This window comes from Panthera leo, chromosome B1 (assembly GCF_018350215.1).
Source record: "Panthera leo isolate Ple1 chromosome B1, P.leo_Ple1_pat1.1, whole genome shotgun sequence".
NCBI lineage: Eukaryota > Metazoa > Chordata > Mammalia > Carnivora > Felidae > Panthera > Panthera leo.
In genome coordinates, this window is record NC_056682.1 from 123,463,337 (window position 1) to 123,489,596 (window position 26,260).

The window sequence follows — 26,260 nt, forward strand, 5'->3', positions numbered from 1 at the left end:
CAAAATACACATAAATATATCCCATTAAAGAGCTCTACTTAGGAAAACTAGTTTAGTTCTCATGTTCAGTTTCGCAACTCTAAAATACTAGTCTAGATCCCAGGCCAACATGGCAGAGAAGTAGGGGATCCCTACTTCCCGCGTCCCTCAAACAAAGATGTGTAGAAGCCAAAGGACTTGGAACACCAGAGCCTAGGAGGCAAGGGACTGAATCTACTAGGAAGAAAATGGGAAAGCTGGAAAAAAGATAGGTGGGTAACTGTGAACCTGGGGAGATAAAAACAAAGCCACGTGTGCACAAGGGGAGGGACCCCCTTCTGCGGAGAGACAAAGGGAAGAGAAAGAACAGCTAGGGAAGTGCAGGAACGTAGCTAGACTGGAGAAAGACCTCGGACTGAGACTGAGAGGGATTCGATCTCTAACTGTGGGGCTTTCTTCTGGGGCCAGCTCCCTATTCCCGCACCTGGGGGGGAGGGGAGCCAGCCCTGGGTGCGGTGGTAGGTCAGAGGCTCAGTCCACAGCTGGAGAAAGTGGTTCCCTTCCTCCAGCCCTGGAGGGCTGCATAATAGTACAGAACCTGGCAGGATCCCTCCCCCCCGCATTCCGTCCCCCCAGCATGCGAGGTGGCTGGACCAAGGGTGCAGTCTGCAGGAGGAAAAGGCCACTGTTTCCCTGCAGTGCTGTGGGAAAAGACAAAGCCTGCCTGTGTCCACCACCTCGGGGGCTCCAAGTGAGGGTGGAGGCTCAGTCTGCAGTAGGAGAAGGTAGTCCTCCCTGAAGTGAGGGGGCACAAAGCCAGCCAGGAACACATATCTCCAGACTGAGAGGTGCTTCCCCAGCACCAGAGCCTACAGAGCGGAACTTTGAATCCTAACCAAGTCAAAAGAAAGCTGAAGTAGCCATACTTATATCAGACAAACTAGACTTTAAATTAAAGGCTGTAACAAGAGATGTAGAAGGACATTATATAATAATTACAGGGTCTATCCTTCAGGAAGAGCTAATAATTATAAATGTCTATGCACTGAATACGGGAGCCCCACATATATAAAACAATCACAAACATAAGCAACCTTATTGATAAGACTGTGGTAATTGCAGGGGACTCCACTTACAGCAATGGATAGAACATCTAGACACAGGATCAATAAAGAAACAAGGACCTTGACTGATACATTGGATCAGATGGACTTGACATATATTTAGAACTCTGCATCCCAAAGCAACAGAATATACTTTCTTCTCGCATGCACATGGAACATGGGTCACAAAACAGCCCTTAATAAGTATAAAAATTGAGATCATACCTTGCACACTTTCAGACCACAATGCTATGAAACTTGAAATCAACCACAGGAAAAAGTCTGGAAAGCCTCCAAAAGCATGGAGTTAAAGAACATACTACTAAAGAATGAATGGGTCAACCAGGCAATTAGAGAAGAAATTAAAAAATATATGAAAACAAATGAAGATGAAAATACAACAATCCAAATGCTTTGGGATGCAGCAAAGGCAGTCCTGAGAGGAAAATACATTGCAATCCAGGCCTATCTCAAGAAACAAGAAAAATCCCAAATACAAAATCTAACAGCACACTTAAAGGAAATAGAAGCAGAATAGCAAAGACACGCCAAACCCAGCAGAAGAAGAGAAATAATAAAGATCAGAGCAGAAATAAACAATATAGAATCTAAAAAAAAATTTAGAGCAGATCAATGAAACCAAGAGTTGGTTTTTTGAAAAAATAAACAAAATTGATAAACCTCTAGCCAGGCTTCTCAAAAAGAAAAGGGAGAGTACCGAAAGATAAAATGATGAATGAAAATGGAATTATTACAACCAATCCCTCAGAAATACAAGCAATTATCAGGGAATACTATGAAAAATTATATGCCAACAAACTGGACAACCTGGAAGAAATGGACAATTCCTAAACACCCACACACAATCAAAACTCAAAAGGGAAAAAATAGAAAATTTGAACAGACCCATAACTAGTGAAGAAATTGAATCAGTCATCAAAAATCTCCCAAAAAAATAAGAGTCCTGGACCAGATGTTTTCCCTGGGGAATTCGACCAGACATTTAAAGCAGAGATAATACCTATCCTTCTCAAGCTGTTCCAAAAAATAGAAAAGGAAGGAAAACTTCCAGACTTATTCTATGAAGCCAGCATTACTTTGATTCCCAAACCAGACAGAGAACCAGCAGGAAAAGAGAACTACAAGCCAATATCCCTGATGAATATGGATGCAACAATTCTCAACAAGATACTAGCAAATCGAATTCAACAGCATATGAAAAGAATTATTCACCATGATCAAGTGGGATTCATCCTGGGCTGCAGGCCTGGTTCAATATTCGCAAATCAGTGTGATACATCACATTAATAAAAGAAAAGATAAGAACCATATGATCCTGTCAATCGACGTAGAAAAAGCATCTGACAAAATTCAGCATCCTTTCTTAATAAAAGCTCTCGAGAAAGTCGGCATAGAAGGAATATACTTAAACATCATAAAGCCATTTATGAGAAGCCTACAGCTAATATCATCCTCAATGGGGAAAAACTGAGACCTTTCGCCCTGAGATCAGGAACACGACAGAGATGTCCACTCTCACCGGTGTTGTTTAACATAGTGTTGGAAGTGCTAGCATCAGCAATCAGACAACAAAAGGAAATCAAAGGCATCAAAATTGGCAAAGATGAAGTCAAGCTTTCACTTTTTGCAGATGACATGATATTATACATGGACAACCCGACAGACTCCACCAAAAGTCTGCTAGAACTGATACATGCAATCAGCATGTCGCAGGATACAAAATTAATGTACAGAAATCAGTTGCATTCTTATACAGTAATAACAAAGCAACAGAAAAACAAATAAAGAAACTGATCCCATTCACAATTGCACCAAGAAGCATAAAATACCTAGGAATAAACCTAACCAAAGATGTAAAAGATCTATATGCTGAAAACTATAGAAAGCTTATGAAGAAAATTGAAGAAGATACAAAGAAATGGAAAAACATTCTGTGCTCATGGATTGGAAGAATAAATATTGTTAAAATGTCAATACTACCCAAAGCAGTCTACACATTCAATGCAATCCCAATCAAAATTGCACCAGCATTCTTCTTGAAGCAAGCAATCCTAAAATTTGTATGGAACCACAAAAGACCCCGAATAGCCAAATAGCGGGAGGTATCACAATCCCAGACTTCAACCTCTACTACAAAGCTGTAATCATCAAGGCAGCATGGTATTGGCACAAAAACAGACACAGAGACCAATGGAATAGAATAGAGACTCCAGAATTGGACCCACATATGTATGGCCAACTAATCTTTGACAAAGCAGGAAAGAATATCCAGTGGAAAAAAGACAGTCTCTTTAACAAATGGTGCTAGGAGAACTGGACAGCAACATTGCAGAAGAATGAAACTAGACCACTTTCTTACACCATTCACAAAGATCAACTCAAAATGGATGAAGGACCTGAATGTGAGACAGGAAACCATCAAAACCCTAGAGGAGAAAGCAGGAAAAAACCTCTCTGACCTCAGCCGCAGCAATTTCTTACTTGACACCTCTCCAAAGTCAATGGAATTAAAAGCAAAAATGAACTATTGGGATCTCATGAAGATAAAAAGCTTCTGCACTGCAAAGGAAACAGTCAACAAAACTAAAAGGCAACCAACTGAATGGGAAAAGATATTTGCAAAGGACATATTGGATAAAGGGCTAGTATCCAAAATCTATAAAGAATTCACCAAACTCCACACCCGAAAAGCAAATAATCCAGTGAAGAAATGGGCAGAACGTGAATAGACACTTCTCCAAAGAAGACATCCAGATGGCCAACAGACACATGAAAAGATGCTCAATGTCTCTTCTCATCAGGGAAATACAAATCAAAACCACACTGAGATACCACCTCACTCCGGTCGGAGTGGCTAAAATGAACAAATCAGGAGACTATAGATGCTGGAGAGGATGTGGAGAAACGGGAACCCTCTTACACTGTTGGTGGGAATGCAAACTGGTGCAGCCACTCTGGAAAACAGTGTGGAGGTTCCTCAAAAAATTAAAAATAGATCTACTCTATGACCCAGAAATAGCACTGCTAGGAATTTACCCAAGGGATACAGGAGTGCTGATGTATAGGGGCACTTGTACCCCAATGTTTATAGCAGCACTTTCAACAATAGCCAAATTATGGAAAGAGCCTAAATGTCCATCAACTGACGAATGGATAAAGAAGATGTGGTTTATATATACAATGGATTACTACTTGACAATGAGAAAGAATGAAATCTGGCCATTTGTAGCAACGTGGATGGAACTGGAGAGTGTTATGCTAAGTGAAATAAGTCAGGCAGAGAAAGACAGATACCATATGTTTTCACTCATATGTGGACACTGAGCAACTCAACAGAAGACCGGGGTGGGGGGCAAGGGGGAAGAAGTTACAGAGAGGGAAGGAGGCAAACCATAAGAGACTCTTAAACATTGATAACAGACTGAGGGTTGGTGGGGGTTGGGGGGAAGGGGAAAGTGGGTGGGGAAAGTGGGTGGGCATTGAGGAGGGCACCTGTTGGGATGAGCACTGGGTGTTTTATGGAAACCAATTTGACAATAAAGTTCATATTAAAAAATTAAAAAAAATAAAATACTAGTCTAAGTCACATTAAAGAATTTTCAAGTTAGTATCATAAAACAATATGCACAAATGTTTTGGTCATTTTTATTTTTTATTTTATTTTATTTTATTTTTTTAAATTTTTTTTTCAACGTTTTTTATTTATTTTTTGGGACAGAGAGAGACAGAGCATGAATGGGGGAGGGTCAGAAAGAGAGGGAGACACAGAATCGGAAACAGGCTCCAGGCTCCGAGCCATCAGCCCAGAGCCCGACGCAGGGCTCGAACTCACAGACCGCGAGATCGTGACCTGGCTGAAGTCAGACGCTTAACCGACTGCGCCACCCAGGCGCCCCAGTTTTGGTCATTTTTAAATGCTTGTCTGATGATGGTCAGTTCACAGCACTGAAAGAAATTAAAGATGCAACCCTTTAGCCACTAGAGGCTGTCTATATTAGATTCAATATATTTTCACAATAAAAATATGTTTATAATTCATTATAAGCACATACTATATAAAATTCACAGTAGAAAATATTGAAAATCACCAGTGAATGATGAATCAACTTGTGAATTCTATCAGCCAGAGATGAGTTAATATTTTTCTGCATATTATTCCAAATTAGATGTATACTAAATATATATGTTTAACCAAAATCAAGTCATATTGAATATGCTGTTTGGTAAACTCTTTTGTTACCTTAATGATGTAGAATGCCTATTTTTTCATATCAGAAATATACAGATGCATATTATCATTTTTAACCCATGTAGTATACACGTATATTATGTAAAGAGTACCTTCGTTTGGTCACTATGTTATTTCTATTTTTTCACTATTACAAAACACCATTAAGATAAACTTTATTTGAATGTATTAGTGGTCAGTTTTTCCATTGTTGCCTAATGATATATTTATGGAAAATCATTCATTCAACAGATTTTATTGGCTATCTATTTAGTGATAGCTACTCTTCTCAAGTCTAGGTGGCAATGAGTAAAGCAGATAAAAGATCCTGTTTTCATGTGGCATATAGTCTAGTGAAGGGAACGAATAATAAAACTAATTTGATAAGTAAAAAAAAAAATGTCGTTATTAGGTGGTGATAATATACTGTGGAGAAAGCGAAAGCATGAAAGTGCTGAAGTGTCAAAGGATAGAGTTGCAGTTGTAAATAGACTGGCCAGGAAGTGAACTCTTGGATCAATGTACATAAAATGTATTGGCTGATTATTTTCCATAAAACTTTTGTCAGTTGCATTCCACCAACATATGATCAAGTGTTTTTCTGACATTATTTTTTAAAATCTATCTTTTAAAAATATTACTGTAGTTTTTTACATTTGTTCCAGTTTTACTGAGATATAATTGACATATAGCATGGTATAAGTTTAAGGTGAACAGCATAATGACTTGATTTACATAAAAATAAAATTTTAATATGCAAAATCCAAATATTTTAAAATTTGCATTACTTGATTACTAATGAAATTTATCTTTTTCATGATCTTCAAACATTTATGTCTTTTTAATGCAAACTACCAGTTAATTTTACTTATGGAGTTACTGTTATTTGCTTCTCATAGCTGAGGCCCTACAATCTCAGCTATTTCTTTTGAGATTAACAGTTTCAGTGAGTGCCAGCCAAACTTCCAACTGCTGGCATCTGCATCTGTTTTCTTCAGGGCGTTCTCTGAAGTCACAAAGGCCACTTTGACCTCCAACATCTCAACTACAAGTCCCAGAGAATTAATACTTTTTAAGGCAGATTTGTATCAATAGTTGGCAGGAGTTGTTGATATATAACCCACCTTCCTCACCTCTTGCGTTTATAACTATGAGGCCTGTGTTCTACAGTTTCCTCGAGTTTCCCCATGGTTTTCAAACAATTGTTTCCCATAGTGGTAGCTGCTATGATAATGTTCCCCGAACTAGCTGTCTTCTCTTCCCTGTCTCCCTTCTCTCTCCATTGCTGCAGCTTCCAGCACCTCCCAAGTAACCTACACGTGGCTTTTATTGTTAAAGTCAGCTTGGGGACACTGAACAGCATTCTCAGACAAAAGTTGTTCTACTTATCCCTAATTGCTACAGACTTTTTAATTATCATTAATACAAGCATTTTTCAGTTACATTGCTTACAGACGTTTTTCTAGTTTGTACTTTTTTAGTAGTGTTTTCTAAGAAGTTTTGTCTTTTTGTGAGATGAGATGGATCCATTTTCTTTCCTTTATGCTTTAATGCTCTCTAACATTAGAGCCATATTTCCCTTTTTTAAGACTTAATTCCAAAGTATAAAACAAAAAAACAAACAACAACAAAAACTCTTGATGCTTTGTTGGCACTCTTAATTAATTAATTAATTTTCATTTGGAATTTTGATAGAAAATGAGAAAGGTGGAGAATCAGAGTTACTTCTTTTTTTTTTTTTTTTTTCGTATCAGTAACTATTTTTCCAGTACTGTTCATTGAGACATTATATTATTTGAAATCACAACTTGCCTTTAGCTATGTTGTTAAGTAACAAAATTAGATTGTCAAACTTTCTTTTCTTTTCCCATTCTGTGCTACTGTGTGGTTCCCTAATACCTGAGTCAAAGCCTGAATTTAGGGGTGAATCCAATATTAAATACATATATACCACATTGTGATTTAAAATTACTGTATTACCAAGGTCACCACTTTTGCTTACATACTTAAATTTAACTCTTACTATGAAAAACTTTTGGTCTTCTACTAAAGGTATGTGAGGTATCATTGTATATAGTTTGGACAAAAAGTCCTCCCTTAGCACCCAATAAATCATAGCAAGTGATGATCATTTTAGTCCATCCTGGTTTAAGGACAACCTTAGTAACATCAGTAAAATGAGTTGTTGAATTTTCTGCTTAGTTATGACTGATCTCATCTTTGATAATTTTTTTTTTTTTTGCTTTTAAAGTTCTCATGCTCTTATGAAACTTCATTTATTGTCTATATAATTCATTAAAGTTTTAATGATGGAATAATTTCTACCATTATATTTTATTATTTTATATGTACATGCATTATCTCTCTCATAGCCTTCTACTACCCTTTAAGGCATAAATTTAATTTTATTTCTGATTATCTCCCCAATGTATAGAGCTGAGAATGAAGTAGGGAAATTAAACTATAATTTTTGGATAAAAGATGTAAATTTAAGAGATTTAAAAGCATTATGTCATTTTACAAAATATCATACATTCTAATATAATTAGCTTATGGAGAAATATGAAACTATAGCATTTTTTTCTTGTAAGAACATGTATTACTAATTTCCATACTTTTCTTTTTATTTTTTTAATCTTTCAGTGGTCAGAGACAGGTAAAGCTCATGCTAGGGGTACACTCTATATGGAAAAAGACATGGTTTATTTTGTTTATAGTTTCATCAAATTTTTGTTTTTCTCCCTTCAAGTTAGAAAATAATTATAAAATGGAATAAGAAAGTTCTACATCCTTTTCTTTTTAAATTTAACTGTAATTCTATCAGTAAGAGACTGATAAATTCACATGTTTGTGGGACATGGCAAAGGACATGCTAACAATTTTAAGTCTTTTCTATGCTTCACTTTCTTCATTACAATGTGTAAATGGAAATATTTGTCATAAACCCCATAAAATACTTATCATAAATGATATATCAAAGCCTTTAGATAAAAACTCTTTCAGCTTGTGCAAATTTGTGATAGTAAGTACCATCAGAGTATCCATTTATCTGTTCAAGATTGTAAACTTGTTTTTATTATATGTCAGACAATGAAATTCATATTAATAACCATTACCAAAAATTTCATTTGATATTTTTACCATAACTATATTCATAAAATGTGTGTCCTTTCATATGGCAAGAATAATTTCCTATGAATTTATTAGGAGTTAGTGAAGAAACTTCAAAGTACTTCACATTATGTAATTGACCAATGTTTTTAAAATGTGGAGAATTCTTTTCAATGACTTGAACCTGTTTTTAATTTCTTTTTTATTTACTTTTCAGATTCAAATGACTCTTTTGTAGTTCATGCAGCTTTATCAGTTTCTTGTAATTCTATCTCATCCTTCACTGTTTTATCACCTATCTTCTTTGCTTTCAAGCATTCCCTATAAAATAATAAAAGAGAGAAAAGTGTGCTTTTTTTGCTAGTTAGAAAATAAGGAACTCACCACTAAAATCTAAAATATAAGTTTATCTGATCCAAATGTATTATCATTTGAATTTTTTAAATATTTTTTCATATATTTTTGTACGTAATTTAGGAATCTGTATTCAATTCAAATTTTACATTGATGGCTTTAAGTGTTCCAGGAAACCTAATGACATAAATTATAGCAACATAATTTCTGAAAAGTTGCCTCATGATATTAGGTTTGGAGCTATTTTATTACACAAGATTGATTTTATAATAGTGATTTCAGCATCTTCTAATAATGCATTCTTTTTCATTGATGAATTTTCTTCACATTAAAAAAAATTTTAATGTTTATTTTTGAGAGAGACAGAGAGAGAGGGAACATGGGTGGTGGAGGGGCAGAGAAAGAGAGGGGGACACAAAATCTGAAACAGAGACCAGGCTCTGAGCTGTCAGCACAGAGACCCACATGGGGCTTGAACTTAGGAACAGGGAGATCATGACCTGAGCTGAAGTCAGCCACTTAACGAACTGAGCCACCCAGGCACCCGTATTCACATTTTTAGATTTAGAAATCTTTTTTTTTAATAAGTAAGGAGATTTAAACAATAATTTCTACCCTGTATTGGGAAACTGTACTTATGTAACAGCAATCACACATATACAAGAAAGTTACTGACTTATTCAGGATTTAAAAATCAGAATGGTTCTAAGGTCTCTGAAACTTTACTTTCATTCTTAGGAGGAAACGATGTAAGCATCTAGTGCTTTTTAAATCTTTTATAAACATGTACCATACATACATGGTTTATTTTATTTTCCTTGGTTCTCTAGAAAGGGCATATGACACTGGAATATAACTGAACTGTGCTTTTATAATCATTTGTAATTTCAAATGGTTACCTTGGTTAAGTCCCTATCTTATGACAGAGAACTGAATGTCTCTTTCAAATTATGTACAAAAACATCTACATTACGCTTCTTCACCTCACACTGGTAGCCCATTTGTCTGCAGGCAAAGCCCCCCGACTCCTGCTACTTCCAGCTCCTGCTGGCTAGAAACCAACATTCTTACTTTGATAACATGTCCCTTTTACGTACCCACAAAGCCCTTAGTCAAATCAAGTTGAATCAAATAAAAAATTAAAAAATTTAAACTATTACTTTTTCCTAAAAGTAGCTTGTGGTAGTTAAGACCTTTTAAAGTTAAAACCAAGGCCAGATCTGGACATAGAGAAATGCTTTACAAACAGTGTTAGAATATCTGTTTTTCTTTTTCCAGCAAGTGTTAATATGATTATAGAACAAAATAACCTTACCTGAACCTTTCAACCTGGAAACTGGGTTCTCAGGTCCATGGAGTAAAATAATTATCTGAATTCTAGAGAAATGCTAAGCATAGTTATAAGATGAAAAGTATTAATGCTCTGGTAATAAGAATGGGCAGGATGCTTGACACATCAGCAGGGTATATACCACAAAGCATATTTTTCCTGTGTATCTAGTCTTTCCTCAAAGCATTTCCTGACAATTAGTGGAGAATTCTTTAATTACATCTAGATTTTAGTTAAAAAATAAGTTTGTCAAGTAATGCGTTCTGAATTATTGTTGGACCAACAGGCTTGGATTCTAAGTATGCAACAAATTTATAACCTGGATGTGTAAGGTGGAAGAGAAACCAGAATTTAGTTCATTGAAGTCATGAGAGATTGAATGAATATTAAGACTTCCCTTCCCAGACAAGGGAAGGCTAACAGTCTAATGCAATATGTTAATAGCAACATCAGTGTACAATAGGTACTAGTTATTATTATTTTTTGGGGGTACTAGGTATATTTACTTTATATACATTTCCTTAATTTCCTAATGGCCTTGTAAAGTATATATTATTTATGTTTAATAATGAGAAAATTAGTCTTTTTGTCTCATAATCTCAGAAAGCAGAAATGATTTGTCCATGATCATTAAAGATGGTATAAAACAAAAGTGAGATTTGATTATGATGTATTTGACTTCAAGGCCAATGCTCATTTCACTAGTCCTCTATTCACTGTGGATAAGAAAGCATTCAATATACCTCAAACATAAGGTATATTCAAGTAATCTCTGATAGTAAGTGGTTCAAACTTTTCAGAAAGGTAAGACAAGAAAAGATTTCTTTCTATCAGTACATTAATTCATGCAGTCCCTCATTCACTAAATATCTTCTAAAACCAAGTTATATTTGAAAACAGATGCTAGCATTGTGATTCTGTGAGGTTCCAATATGCACTAGAATACTAGCCTATGTCTGAAGGATGGAGGAATCATGGAAATTCCCTTGTTAGTCTAGACTGGACTGATTTTTAGCTAACACACATTGGGGTGGCTTTTTCTGTTGTTGAAACATGTCTCTTATCTGTTGATAAATAGCCTTTATCTCAAACTCTTCCCTGTCCCAGGGCCTTTGCCATCCAGCTGCACTAGCTCTCTTGGGACCATTTCAGACTTCTCTAGAAACTAAACAATTAAGGTCTGTTTCCATGGGGAGCCTTTAAGACTCTGCTTCTTCTTTAGGGTTGGCAGCTGTTATGATTAGTAAGTGCCAATTCTGGCCAAACTCTCAGACCAGTCCTTAGGCAACAATATGGGCTCCACACCTAGTAATGCCCAAGGGACTTCTTTTATCCCATGTCCATCCTGTGTCCCAATGTACAAGGACCTCAAGGTAGGTAACATTTAGAGCCACACTGTCCCCAGTCTGCTAGACTGACAGATGGTTCACTTCACTTACTGCAGCTCTTGAACTGTTTCCCTCTACCTATAAATACCAAATATCAAAAACTAAGGTGGCGTCCTGAGAAGTAGTGCAAGCATCTTGGAGGACAAATGCTTAGAGTCCATATGTCCCCATGAGGTTGTGGCTATCCAGCACTGGGTCCTACCCCAGCTGTTGCCAAATAGTGCTTGGGTACACTGTAGCCTCCATAGGACTTTAAGAAGGACGACAGAGATGGAGAGAGCTGACAAATAGGGGGTAATTGGGCAGCCTCAGGCAAAAACCAGGGGCTTCTGATTCTTCCAGGAGGAAGAAGCAGAAGATGGACAGAGCCTACGGGAGTGCCAAGAGTGCAAATCTTTGTGTTCAGCCTTCTCAGTTAAATATCACCTCTCTTTACTTCACTTCAGAGAGCTAGTCACAAGCATTATCATCAATGTTAAAAATAAATTAGGGCCAGACACCATTCCAACACAATTGAGTCTTACTCATTCAATAGGAAAGGAAACTGAGGCAGTAAGAGCTTATTTAGAACTGAAACAGAAGTGCCAGGATTTTAACTCAAGCAGCCTGGCAACGTGCCCATGCTCTTAACCACCACTTTATGCCACCTCTCATTTGACCTGAAGGATCAGTTTAATCCTATTAAATACGAGATTCAGATTTATTGTTGTCATGTGTTAGTTGATAATAGAAAACTGAATCTATAAATGTCTCAGACATGGATTAGAAGGTATTTAAATGCATTTACTGTTAATTTAACAGAAGCTGAGGGAAGAGGAAGCACTATAAACAGTGTTGATCTGAAGAGAAATTACTTATTGAGATACCTAACGACTGTCAATTAAATGGAAGAAAGTATTATAAAAGTATTAAATGTAGTTCTCTATGCCGAATCATTACATAGAAGCATTACTTAATGATAGTAATATCAAACAAAAGATTGCATCAAACATTTCTAAAATTCAACAAATGATTTTTAAATTACTAGAATAATTTGTACTGTAATATATATCACTTATTAAACAGTTTTATAATGTATATAATTATGTTAATTTAGAGAATAAAAATGTATTTTAAACACTATATGCACATATTGATTTACATAAAGCATCAAAGCCTTTGGAATCTGTGATTTTTTAGGGTTGAAAAATTAGGAAATGCTGATATGAATTGAAATTATGGAGGCATATAGGACATTTCTAAAGGTCCTTACAGTTTTCATTTCCATCGTAGAGCTATGTTTAGGTGATTTTGATATATAATTCAAATTTTATAAGAAGACTAAATTTTCAAATTAATAGAATATTATTGCATTACCAACTTCCCCCCATAGAAAAAGACAAAATATACAAAAAACAAAGTGATCCTTTTGGAACCTTGCTGAGGCTGCTAACAAGAAGATGACATAGACTTTGTTGAGATACAAACGGTAGGTAAAGGGCTAAATATTGTTATAATAAATCTGACTCTTTCCTGCATATAGCCTTGCACTGTGTGCAAATAAAATTTGTTTCTCAGCAAAATTAAAAAATTGCTACTTGTCATGGAACCTCAAGGACTCTCACAAATCTTCAAACCATGCATTTTAATTTGTGAAAACCAAGCAAGGGTCTGCTTCAAGCAGCATAAAGTTTGTGATTGATTACACATAGCAAGACCCACAGAACCATGGATTTTCCAGTGAGAAAGGATCAGATCATTCAGCCCAATGTCTTATTACAAAGGTGAAGCAACTCAGACCCAGGGAGAGTGAAATACATCCCTGGTTCAAGAAGTCTGTTTGTGGCAGGGCTTGGGCTGGAATTTATATATAATAGAAACACTTCCCAGTATCCCCTGTTGCCTCCTAACTAAGCCAAATATAGGAGGAAAAAAAGTGATGGTAATTATTTACAGTAATAATTTCTATCTCAATGAAGTTTTCATCAAAATCTAGAAGCATTCTATGTACCTATAGCAAATTAAGTAAAACTTTAATTGAACTTCTGCAGGAGTCATGAAGTTGGCCAGAAAGGATTTGAAAGCATCCTAAAAGGGAATGTCTTCCACATAGCAGTTTGGTAGTAGGACATAGCATCTGGCCAGTTTCTCAGAACCTGGAATGAAAGCAACAAAAGGTTGCCAACGCCCCCCATGATCAGAAATGAGAGTCCCTGACACTGCCTATTAATTATGTCTTAAACCTAACTAAACAAGCCACATTCACATGCCACATGGCAGAGGTTAAAATGCAGCTAGCGAAGCCTAAAGATTCCAGAGTATTTGAAACTTTGATAGCTGCAGCCTGGTTGGAAATCAGTAGCAAAATTAAAAAAAAAAAAAGGCTTCTTGATATTATTTTATAAACTGTCTTTAAAACCCAAGTTTCGAGTCCTTCATCTGAAGAAGGCTATAGAGCTGAGCTATTTACATTGTGGTGCTGGTTTCTTTGTTTTTCTAGCAAGATGCTTTTCACTCTCTATTCAACAGCTGCCATCTAGCAGAGGCTTTTTCTTCTGAGTAGGGATTTTTTTTAAAAAACCATAGCTATATAAAACAATAGGCCACATTCAGTTCCCCATCTGTCTTTTATGTCTTTCTGGATTGTTTAAAGTGGCAACAGTTTATTTATAAGCCCCATATTATACTCAAAATAATATTTGATGAAAGCTAGTTTTTAAAGTTAGCAGAGAAGTTACATAATTGTACCTTTAGGATATGAGAAAAAGCACAAGGCAGTTCCTTGTAACTTTCCTGACCCTGCTGAGCCATGCAATTTGCTTGTACACTTTATCCAATTTTGAACATGACATGTGGGGAACAAAAGATGACAACAGTTCATCCAAAATCTAGCGTTGTCACTGACAAAACTTTAGTACATCTGAATCCGTGCTTGAGAGGAAGGAAGCAAAGTAAATTTATCTATCTTGACCAAAGGTTCAAAATAAACAGGCTTTGGAAAACTAGCATGCTAAAAAATGTATTACTGATCTGTTAATTGTACTCTAGTAAATCACTTTGGTGGCTCTTCTAGTGAGAGGGTATTGAACATCATTGCTCTCTCTTCCAAGTGAGATCTGCTTAATTGAAAAACAGATCATTTTATGCGAAGGGTTCCCAACCTGCTAAGTGTCGCATTTAACCTAGAATATCTCAGGAGTGATTAGAACCATTTGATGTTTGCTTGCTTTCTGATTCTCTTAATTTGGTTTTAAAAGGTAGGTCATATAAAATAATACACATTCCTCCAGCAGACTGTTCAGACAATTCATCAGGGAAAATTATTTGCAGAATGTTCATTTGTTCCTTTTAAAAAGGTGCTTATTTGCTTGGCTGAGGACTAAGCAAAGGTAGTTCTTTTGTCAAAAGCAGTAATGCAGGACAGCTAGAATGCTTATTCATGAATTCTTGTGACAATTTGTGTTTTATTTTCTTTGCAAGGGAAAGGAACTAATGTATCCTGATTCCTTCTATGTTCTAGAAGCTTTAAAAACATTCTCTCATTTTATTGTCAAGAAAAATATGAAGCAAATACGTCTTTTAAATAATATATACATATACATACCATGTCAAAATGAAAGATTCTATGAAAGTTGTGTTTATTTTTCAAAGGTTTTAGAAAATCCAAAGATCAAAGTTCACATCAAATAAACATTGCATCTTCTTTGAATTTCATTCTCTTAAGTTACAGGATGGCAGGGCATAAACGTTGACATTCCAGCTTGAGGCTAGATTATCAGATTTTAATATTCTTTGAGAAAAATCAAAAACCACTTTTTAAAGATATTCTTCTACAATTTTTGAGGTTAATTCAGTATGTCTCATTTCGTGGTGATTCCCACTGAAAACTGTGTGGCCCACTTTTCAGCCTATAGGTATTGATAGAAAAATAAATATGGCTGCAAATAAGGAGCTATCTTTGGAATGTAGGAATTCATCTCAGATTCTCTTATACTTTCAGACACTCTTGAAACAAAGTCCCATTGGAAAAGACATTTTTTAATTTATTTTTTATTTTTTACAAATTCCTCATATGAGTGAAGTCATATGATTTTTCTCTTTTTCTGACTAATTTCACTTAGCATAATACCCCCCAGTTCCATCCACGTGGTTGCAAATGGCAAGATTTCATTCTTTTTGATTGCTGAGTAATACTCTATTGTATATATATACCACTTCTTCTTTATCCATTCATACATCGATGGGCATTTGGGGTCTTTCCATACTTTGGCTATTGTTGATAGTGCTGCTATAAACATGGGGGTGCATGTGTCCCTTCGAAACAGCACACCTGTATCCCTTGGATAAATGCCTAGTAGTGCAATTGCTGGGTCGTAGGGTAGGTCTATTTTTAGTTTTTTGAGGAACCTCCATACTGTTTTCCAGAGTGGCTGCACCAGCTTGCATTCCCACCAGTAATGCAAAAGAGATCCTCTTTCTCCGCATCTCCTCGCCAACATCTGTTGTTGCCTGAGTTGTTAATGTTAGCCATCTGACAGGTGTGAGGTGGTATCTCATTGTGGTTTTGATTTGTATTTCCCTGATGATGAGTGATGTTGAGCATTTTTTCATGTGTTGGTTGACCATCTGGATGTCTTCTTTGGAGAAGTGTCTATTCATGTCTTTTGCGCATTTCTTCACTGGATTATTTGTTTTTTGGGTGTTGAGTTTGATAAGTTCTTTGTAGATTTTGGATACTAACCCTTTATCTGATAGGTCATTTGCAAATATCTATTCCCATTCTGTCGGTTGCCTTTTAGTTTTGCCGATTGTTTCCTTCGCTGTGCAGAAGCTTTTTATTTTGATGAGGTCCCAGTAATTCATTTTTGCTTTTGTTTCCCTTGCCTCCGGAGACGTGTTGAGTAAGAAATTGCTGCGGGAAAGATCAAAGAGGTTTTTGCCTGCTTTCTCCTCGAGGATTTTGATGACTTCCTGAAAAGACACATTAATCTAATACAGCTTTAATCACTGCTAGATATGTGTGCTCATGGAAATCAACTGAAAGAGTTTCATAGAAGAAAAGAGGAAAAGAGATTTTACATTAACTAAGTAAATATATCTGGGTATACGGCCTCACAATTATGCATAATGTTGTTGCACACAAACCATTTAAAGTATGAAACTGTTAAAGATAGTTTTATTATTGAGATTAATTTGTAAAGTTCAGAATGAATAAAGAAAGCACTAGTATTTTACTGTGATATATAGATAAGTACATGTGTCTTCAGATAAAATTTGCCATGATAGTATCAAAATTTGATTCAAAATTGCTGTATTTGAAATTATTTAGGTGGACGTGAGGATAATATGCTCCAGGAAACTTATGTGACTAAAAATGTGGCTATGCAATGAGAAAGCTACTAAGGTCTTGATTGCATGTAAAGAGTTTTAATAAAACTGTTTCATAAAATGTGAGAGCAGAACCAAAGAAATTCTCCATTAATAATTCAAATAACCTTAGTAGAGAATTGAGATAATTTTTCCAATGTCTTTAAAAGCTTAAGTATTAAAATCAAACTTCCTCTTTTAAAATTTCCTAATTAATAAATATACTAGTATATTTATTATAAAATATGTGACATTAAATATTTTTAATTTTTCATAAGTATTTTTATGGTATATCTTAGATATTAAATATATGAATTATCAAGAATTAGTGTATTACTCTAGAGCGTCTCATTCTTATTTTTATTCTGAATTACAGTTTACATTTTTCTAAAAATACTCTAAACAAGTAGATACCAGTTTAAAATCTATGGATCTATTTATGTTGAGCAGTAAAAGTCACAGGCATGTCATGTTCATTTGTCAATATTGCCAGTAAAATAATTTGGAGAAAAAACAAGATTGTGGATTATTGACTATAGCATAAATAAATTAAACACCAAATAAAATCTCTTTAAGTTAAATAGTAAGTAAAATGAAAGAGGAAGAATAGGTATTATTATCTTATGAACATAATCGTGCCTTGTTTTAAAAGACTATACTTATAACTTTCCTGTGTCATATTAACTCCTACAGGGGTGAAAGTGAATTATAACTAAAGATTTAAAAGAAAGATATGTAGTAGTCATCATTTCATACTTTAACAAACATTGTTGATTTGTGAGGAAAATAAGAAATGAAGCGATATGCATTGTTTAGACGTCAGTGAGTTTCGTTTGTTATTATAGTGCTAAATGATATCTGTGTTTGTATTCTTTTTTTTTTTTTTCACATAAAAGTTCTTAGTTTATTAATCCTCTCATGAAAAATCTGCACAAACGCCAGATAGTCCCTGAAGCATCTTTACTCCTTCTGTTGTCCAATCTCCAGCTCACTTCTTTTTGCCAGCACCAACATTAGCTTTTGCAGTTTCCCTGACTTTCTTCATTCGGTTCTTGCGTTCCTTCCGCTGTTTTCTTGACGTCTTTTTCTTCTCATACAAGCCATGTCGTGCAAGTCTATGTTTGGGTTCATTTTTCTTTGCATAATCCAAGGAATCATAAATCATGCCAAAGCCAGTTGTCTTGCCACCTCCAAAATGGGTTCTGAATCCAAATACAAAGATGACATCTGGTGTGGTCTTGTACATTTTGGCTAGTTTTTCCCGAATTTCTGTCTTAGGTACTGTTGCCTTTCCGGGGTGAAGAACATCGATGACCATCTGTTTCCGCTGAAGTAGTCGGTTGGTCATGAACTTCCTGGTCCGGATAGTTACTGTGTCATTCATGATGGCGGTCGAGCTTTAGGCAGCCAGGGAGGAAAAGAGAGCATCTGTGTTTGTATTCAAAATCTTTTTTCTTTTTTCTTTTTTTTTGTTTTCATTTGGACATATAAAAGAAAGAAGTGAACTTTAGATTTAAAAAAATCTCTTTATGTAACCATTCTGTTATCATAGTCTATCATAACATGAAATGGATAATAGTAAAAGTTATAATGAATTAGAAAATTAGCCAAAATTATTTCCCATGTCTTTCCTTCATATTAGTTCCAAGACACTCTGTTCCACATACATAATAGAAATACTAAACTAGAACTGACAGATGATGAACATACATGAATATTAATATGTGTCTGTGTTTATATGTGTGTATATAAACATTCATATGCAATGATGCATCATGAATATTGAAAAATTGATCCACATAATTAATGTCAATTAGAAGTAGAATTATTTTATTTTTAATTCCTTTCTGATAATACATACAAATATAATCTGTATATGCTTGCAATCTTACTAAATTAACTTACTAGTTCTAGCAGTTGCCTTGTATATTCCTTCGATTTTTATACAATGATAATATTTGCTTAAAAGAGAATTAATTCTTACTTCTCACTTTGAATACATAGCCCTGCCTTTTATTTCTTTTTTTCTTCCATTATTACATTAGCTATCACCTCCAGTAGAATATTAAATAGAATGGTGAGACCTAACATTCTTATCTTTTTCCCAATTTTCCATCCATCCCAAGGGAAGGATGCCACTTCACTTTATTTATGTATTTTACTTTATTATGATGTAAGTTTTCATAGATGTAGGTTTCACATAGATGTCATATATTCATTATAGGATTATCTCTCTTACAAAACTGAGCTCCTTCGTTCTTTAAAATGCCCGTTGCGTTACATGATACTTGATCTGGTATTTACACTTGACTTTGTTTTTAAACTATTGTTTCGCTTGTTGTTTCTGCCCAACTTTTACTGTTTATTCTCCCTGTTATTTATGTTACGTATGATCATCTTCACAGGCACAGGGGAAGCATTTGATAAAATTCAACACTTTAATGGTAGAAACTCTCAACAAATTAGATAAAGAAGGAATATACCTCAGCATGATAAAAGCCATATGTAACAACCCTACAGCTAAAATCATATTCAATGGTGAAAAGTTAAATGCTTTTCTTCTATGTCTGTTTGCAGATGATGTGATATTATACATAGAAAACCCAACAGACTCCACAAAAAACTATTAGAACTAATAAACAAATGTGGTAAAGTTGTAGGATACAAAATCAACATTCAAAAATCAGTTGTATTTCTATATACTAACAATGAACTCTCCAAAAAGAAATTAGGAAAATGATCCCATTTACAGTAGCATCAAAAAGAATAAACTTAGGAATAAATTTAATGAAGGAAGTGAAAGATCTGTACACTGAGAACTATGAGCATTGAGGAAAGAAATTGAAGAAGACACATATAGATGGAGAGATTTTCTGTGTTTATGGGTCAGAAGAATTAACAATCTTAAAGTGTCTGTAATACACAAAATGAACTATTGATTCAATGCAATCCCTATCAAAATTCCAATGACATTTGTCAGGGAAATAGAGAAAACAATCTAGAATTTTGTCTGGAGCCACAAAAGACCCCAAACAGCCAAAGCAGTCTTGAGAAAGAGGAACAAAGCTTCAGGCCTCACACCACCTGAATTCAAAATATACTACAAAACTATAACAATCACAACAGTGTTGTACTGGAATAAAAAGAGATTCATAGAATATAATTTACATCCCAGAAATAAATTCCCTCATATGTGAACTAATCTTTGATAAGGGGGTAAAGTATACACAATAGAGAAAAGATAGGTTCTTCAGTAAATGGTGCTGGGGGGACACAATATTCACATGCAAGAGAATGAAATTGGACTCTTATGTTACACAAGAAAAACAATGAACCCAAATGGGTTAAAAGCTTAAATATAAGACCTGAAACTTATAGTTCCAGGAGTTTACTCCTGGAAAAAAAAAAAAAAAAAAAAAAAAAAACAGAGAAAAAAATCTTGTCATTGCCCTTAGCAATGAATTTTTGAACATGACACCAAAAGAAAGCATTGGGAACAAAAGCAAAAATAAATAAGTGAAACTACATCAAACTAAAAAGCTTGTATACAACAAAGGAAACAAAAAGAAAACCCACAGAATGGAAGAAATATTTGTGAACCATATATTTGATGAAAGGTTAATATTAAAAATAGCAAAATACAAAACAACCCAACTTAAAAATTGCCAAAGGACTTGTTTAGACATTTTCCCAAAGAAGGCATACAAATGACAAATAGGTATATGAAAATATACTCAATGTCACCAATCACCAGAGAAATACAAATCAAAGCCACAAGGAGATACCTACCACCTCGCACCTATTAGAATGGCTTTTATCAAAAGGCAAGAAATAATGAGTGCTGGCAAAGATGTGGGAAAAAAGAACTCTTACACGTTTTTGGTGGGGATGTAAACTGGCATAGCCATTCTGTAATAATAAAAATAGAGCTATTACATGATCCAGCAATCCAACTTCTGGATACTTACTGAAAGGAAATAAAATCGGGATCTTCAAAAGGTATGTGCACACCCATGCAGAATTAGTTGGGTTCAATTACAGCTTTTTACCCAATGTTGCACACCTTAATTAAGTACAAATAAACGTTTTTCACAACACTGCACAGCTTAAATAAGTACAATTGTTATTTGTCATTTATACTTCAATAAATTGGGGGCGGGGAATAAAGAAAAATAAGAGAATGTTTTAAGAAGCAAATATCATGTATTGTGAAGAACCTATAGGGGAAAAGCAGCATGATTTTCCTCAGATATAAAATAGAAAGTTAAATAGCTATTTTGGAGTATAAGCGGTCTCTAAATTTTAACACTGATGAATATTCTTGAAATCATACATTGACATTCCACAATTAAAATTCTCAATGTGATAACTAGGTAATAATCTAGAAAAGTGATGGTAACACAAACCTTGAAAGGGTTTGTGAGATCATTGAATAATTTATAAAACACAAAAACTAAGGAGGTGAATTTGTCACCTCATATTCTAAATGAAATTTCAAAGTTACAATAAAAAATGTAGGATTGTGTCTTGAGGATTAAGAGATCACAGAAATTGCTTAATAACCGAAAGGAATATAATAAAATCTGTACTTGTTAAAAAAAATCCCTCATCTCACATTACAAATCTATATGTATGTAACATGATTTAAAGATTGTGAGATATCTCTATATAAAATTAAAACACTTTTAATAATATTTCCTTAAGTATTTGGGATAAATATCTGTATTATGTAAGTGTCTGTCTGCTTACATACCTTCCATCTAACTATCTATTCATATCCTTTTAAATATAATCAAACAGTAGCTGGCATATAGTAAAAACCCAACAAATTGTTCTTTAATGAATAATTGATAATTCCTTTTTCTTACTCCGGCATTTTAGCACTATATTATTGATATAGGCATTGGTCCTATTTCCACCTTCCTTCCTAGACTTGGGCACACTGAGCACAAGCTCTGTATCTCTGCATCTTTATACCGTCATTTTTTAGCACAGTGACTAATATAGCATTTTTTGTTGGCTCATATTAGTTATTATATGAATTTATAAAAGATAGTGGTTTCTATGAATCAGTATATGTGTAACATTCTGTCCTTGAAAATTGATTTTTTTTTTGTATGCATTGCATTTCTGAGCAAGGACTCAGTATCACAAAATGTCATTTTATTGACACATGTAAGTAAGCATAGAGTCATATTAGGTAACTTGATTTTACCCTTAAATTGTGAGTAAATATCAATACTAATTTATGATTTTATTAGTTTTTTTTTACTCTTATTAAAACATTAACTGGTATTTAGTCTTTATTATATCTTGGTAGTTGATCTTTCTAGCATGGCCATCATCTATCTATTTTATTTTTCCCATGCCAGTGAGAAACTCAGAAATAAAAAACAAACTTTCTGTGAAATTTTAGTAAACCTAGAAACAAAATATGCCATTGTTGTTTGTATATTTTAAACTTAACAGTGATTTTAAGAGTGGAATGGGATTTATTGTCATAAAAATGAGGACTTGGTTTTAATTACCTTTTTTGATAGGACTACAAGTCAAGATATCAATAAGGAAAGATGAATTTTGTTGTTCTTAAATGGCTAAAGTAAGGACTATTTTAATGCTTATCTCCTTAGACAATGTGATAGATTTATGTGATATATTTATTAATATATTTTTATTTGGGGATATGCTTTTACATATAATGGAAAGCATCTATTCAAGATAGGCTTTTCTGATATGTTTCTGTCTTTCATTAAAACATTTCATCTATCTTTTCTTATTTCTATTATAAATTGAGGAACAGCAAAGAAAAAAAGTCTACTTTTCTCATAGCACATAGCCTTGCACTGTCAGAAATGTCACAGGTTAATGGTACAGCTCAGCTCCATTTATCTTACGCTGACAACTCAACCAGCCTAGCACAATCAGGCAAAAACATTCTTCCTGGACCAGGTGACGTTCTTGGCCTTTGTTCCTTTGATATGGTGGCCGTGAGAGCATTTAGTGTGCGATAACTTTGTATGAAAACTTTTTGCTTTAGATTTCTTCAGTATTTTCAATAGACTAGAAATTTTAGAATTTAAAAATCATTTCTCAAATGTAAATACAGAGTTCTCTTTCACTTTCAGATAACCTGAAGATTATCTATAAACCACAGAGATTATTAAAATTTTTATCATTTGGAAACTGTAAAAAAAACCCACAGAATACGTTTTTAATTTTCTAACTTTTTGATTATATCAACTTAGTTATTTTTAATGCTGAAAAGCTAAATTTAACATCAGGATTGATATGAGGTCTTATAAGCATTGTCCAGGTCAATTGGTAAATCAGTTTGAGTATCTTTTAGGAATAATTCTCACTGTGTTGATGGAAATTTAAGCAATTTATGACACTGAAATATTTCTAAATCTATTTCTTTGTTCTGAATTTGATATTGAATAATATCTTACCTTCTCTGTCAAGGAAACAATCATATTAAAATAGTGATTATAATACTTTTTTTCTTTAGTTTTGATTGCTCAGATTTAATAAGACGTGTTTTTTTCCTCTGTGATAGAAAATCAATTCTTAAAATGGCAAGCAATGTTTTGGTTAAGAACAGTATATACACAAGTATATGTCTAGATATGTTGCTGTCATTTTCAGAGTAGTTTTTCCATTTTTTCAATAAATTAAGAATGTAGTCAAGAGGGTCTGTCTCTTGCAGGATCACAAAACCATGAATATTTGTCACATTCTGCCTTCATTGTTTTTATATAGCCAATTTTATAAATTTTCCTATTTAATTTTCATTTTTATACTGATCATGTAGTCTGTTAACTCTAAAGACACTGAATTTTTTAAAATCAATTTCATAACTTTTTTTGTATTTTGTAAGACATTTTAGGATTAATAAGACAGAAATGATTAGCCATCTTTGATTTTGACTAAGACTTCCTCTAATAGAGCATTCTCTCATAACTGTAATATTTTTATAATATACTTAATTATTTTTATATTTTGCTTTCAACCAATTATTTTACAGAGAAAGCTAATATTTATTTTTGTGAAGGACAAATGTGTTTTACTTATATCTGACTTTCAGATTGATGTTTTAATAAAATCTGTGAGCAAGATGTAATTGTGATTTAAATGTATACATAAATAAGAGATGCTAGATAAGTTATTTTCAATGATTAACAATGAAAAATCAGAAGCATATAACATTGGGCCAAGCAGTAGTTTCAGTTTTCAAATACATTATGGTAATTTATGTCATTAAAAAAAAAAGCAACTGCTTTTGTACTTGCTGAATTGTAGCTAATAGTTCTTTAACACAATGAAAGTTGTATACAGTAGCTAAAGTTGTTCAGATATTCTCTTGAGACAGATTGTTGTATAGTAAGATAACCACAAATTATTTTATTTCAAGATAAGTAGTAACTTTAAGAGCTGAATCAGTTCAAGATAGAGCCCTTGGCATTTTGTGTTTTGGGTGAATCTAAGCATTATTTCATAGTTCGACAGCAAAATTTGCAGATCATGCCGGATCATCATTTTGTGTTTCTGAAACTAGCTAATGAATTTCATTATTATTTTGCATTGATAAGTTGGATTAGTTTTGTCTGGAAAATGTTTGCATATTTATATGAATTATAGACTAACATCTGGTGCTTAACATGTAGAGAATTATTAATTTATTTCACAACAACTCAATTAATGTCAAGGAAGATTGATTCACTGGCTGATTAACAGTTTGATATTGTCTATGGATTAATAGGCACATCAGCTTCACATAGAGCTTTTCAAAGTTTCTGTGCTTGTACAAATTCTATTTCTCTTACAAAATTTCCTTTTGTTTTGGCCATGTTAATGATTATTTCTATCTTGTTTATTTGGCCATCCTAATTCCTTTCATTCTGTTACTCCTGCCATGTTTCAAAATGTTGATGCTATATCTTACAGATGAATTTGTATTATTTTATAACCAAATGTATCTGTATTCTTTTCAAGATTACTGCATCTTGTAACCATTCTACTTTTTCAGATATTCATTCAACCAAAATTTATGAAATACCTAGTTGGTGCAAATTAATGTGCTCATGAAGTCACTGTATTGGCGTAAACCATCCTTGAAAATGTTTTCTGTTGTTACCATTCTTAAAGTGTATGTTCAAGATTTACAGTTAAATAAGTGATGGAACAAAGCCACTCTTTACTATTATCTTTAATTTGTTTTTCTTCTTAAGGACTCTACACCTCTTTGTTGAACTTTCTGTATGGAATGTGGTTTTTTTAATCCAGTTTTTTTTTATCTCAACAATTACCAACAATATATTCAAATAGCAAAAATGGTAAACAAACCAAACAAAAACTCCAACACTTTCCTTGTTGCATTATTAAGGAGAATCATTGATTGTATGTGCCCTTTGCTCAGATTTATTACCAATGCTATTTTCATATAGTAGCTTGCTTTCTTATATAAAATTTGCATTTTAAATAATTACCTGGCTCTTTCAATAACACCTTACTGATGGCTTTCAAGGGTTATTATTACTATTACTATTACTATTACTATTACTGATCTTCTGACTCTAAGTTTATTTTTTAATCCCTTTGCACTCTACACTATACATAGTGAAGATGGTTAATGTACTGAATTAAAGTTTATACATAAATGTGGGAAATCAAAATCAGCTAATACTCTGATATTTAAAGATATAAATGTCTACTTAGAGACAAAATATTTCCAAAGCCTTTGCTTTGGGTGAGCAACTGGGAATGCTGTCTTTTAGGATACAGTACAGACTCTGATTTTCCAGCAAAAAATTAATCTAGAGACAACTTGGCCATTAGTGAGAGTACTGTAAAATGCACCATTATTTTATGTACTAAGAACAAAAAATATCAGTTTAACTATGGTCCTTAGATGATTTATTGACTGAGAAATTTTACTTATCTAGTCATGCCACTGGGAATAATAGCCAAGTTAATTTATGCACATACAGTAATAATTGAATCCTGATATCTGTCTAACATGGTTGTAATATAAGTCCATATTTCAGAGATGTTAAAATGTGAAAAATAAGTTTCTTAGAATTGATTAGATATAGTAATGCATATGAAGTGCCAAGCACAGTGCCTGGACAAACAGTTAATAACACATTAGAGTGCTATTTAAAAATAAGAAATAAATGTATGTTTGATTTTTCTTGTTGTAAACTTTAAATTTACTTTTGGTATTATGTACTAAGAATATTTGCAAAAATCTAGACTTGTCAACCAGAACTATGTAGTTTAAGTTATTCAATCTAGCACAGCTTTATTTTTGAGTTGCTAAGATACCTAGTGAAAAATAGACCGATGAATGCAATTTATCAGCTAGCTTAAAAAGGGGATTTAAAAATGTCTTATTGAAACT

The 26,260-nt window shown here is 33.8% G+C and overlaps 2 protein-coding genes across 5 annotated transcripts in view; one reads left to right on the forward strand and one right to left on the reverse strand.

The window, feature by feature from the left end:
* Window positions 1-26,260, forward strand: part of STPG2 (sperm tail PG-rich repeat containing 2) — a 618,205-nt gene that overhangs the window by 367,291 nt on the left and 224,654 nt on the right. The gene's annotated exons all lie outside the window — the stretch shown is intronic.
* LOC122218029 (40S ribosomal protein S24-like) lies at window positions 17,756-18,277 on the reverse strand. Its single transcript, XM_042935856.1, has one exon. The coding sequence runs from the start codon at window positions 18,242-18,244 to the stop codon at window positions 17,849-17,851; it is 396 nt and encodes a 131-aa protein (XP_042791790.1). The 5' UTR covers window positions 18,245-18,277; the 3' UTR covers window positions 17,756-17,848.

Coding starts and splice junctions, on each gene's coding strand:
- LOC122218029 (XM_042935856.1), bottom strand. CDS start 18,244: ATGAATGACACAGTAACTATCCGGACCAGGAAGTTCATGACCAACCGA.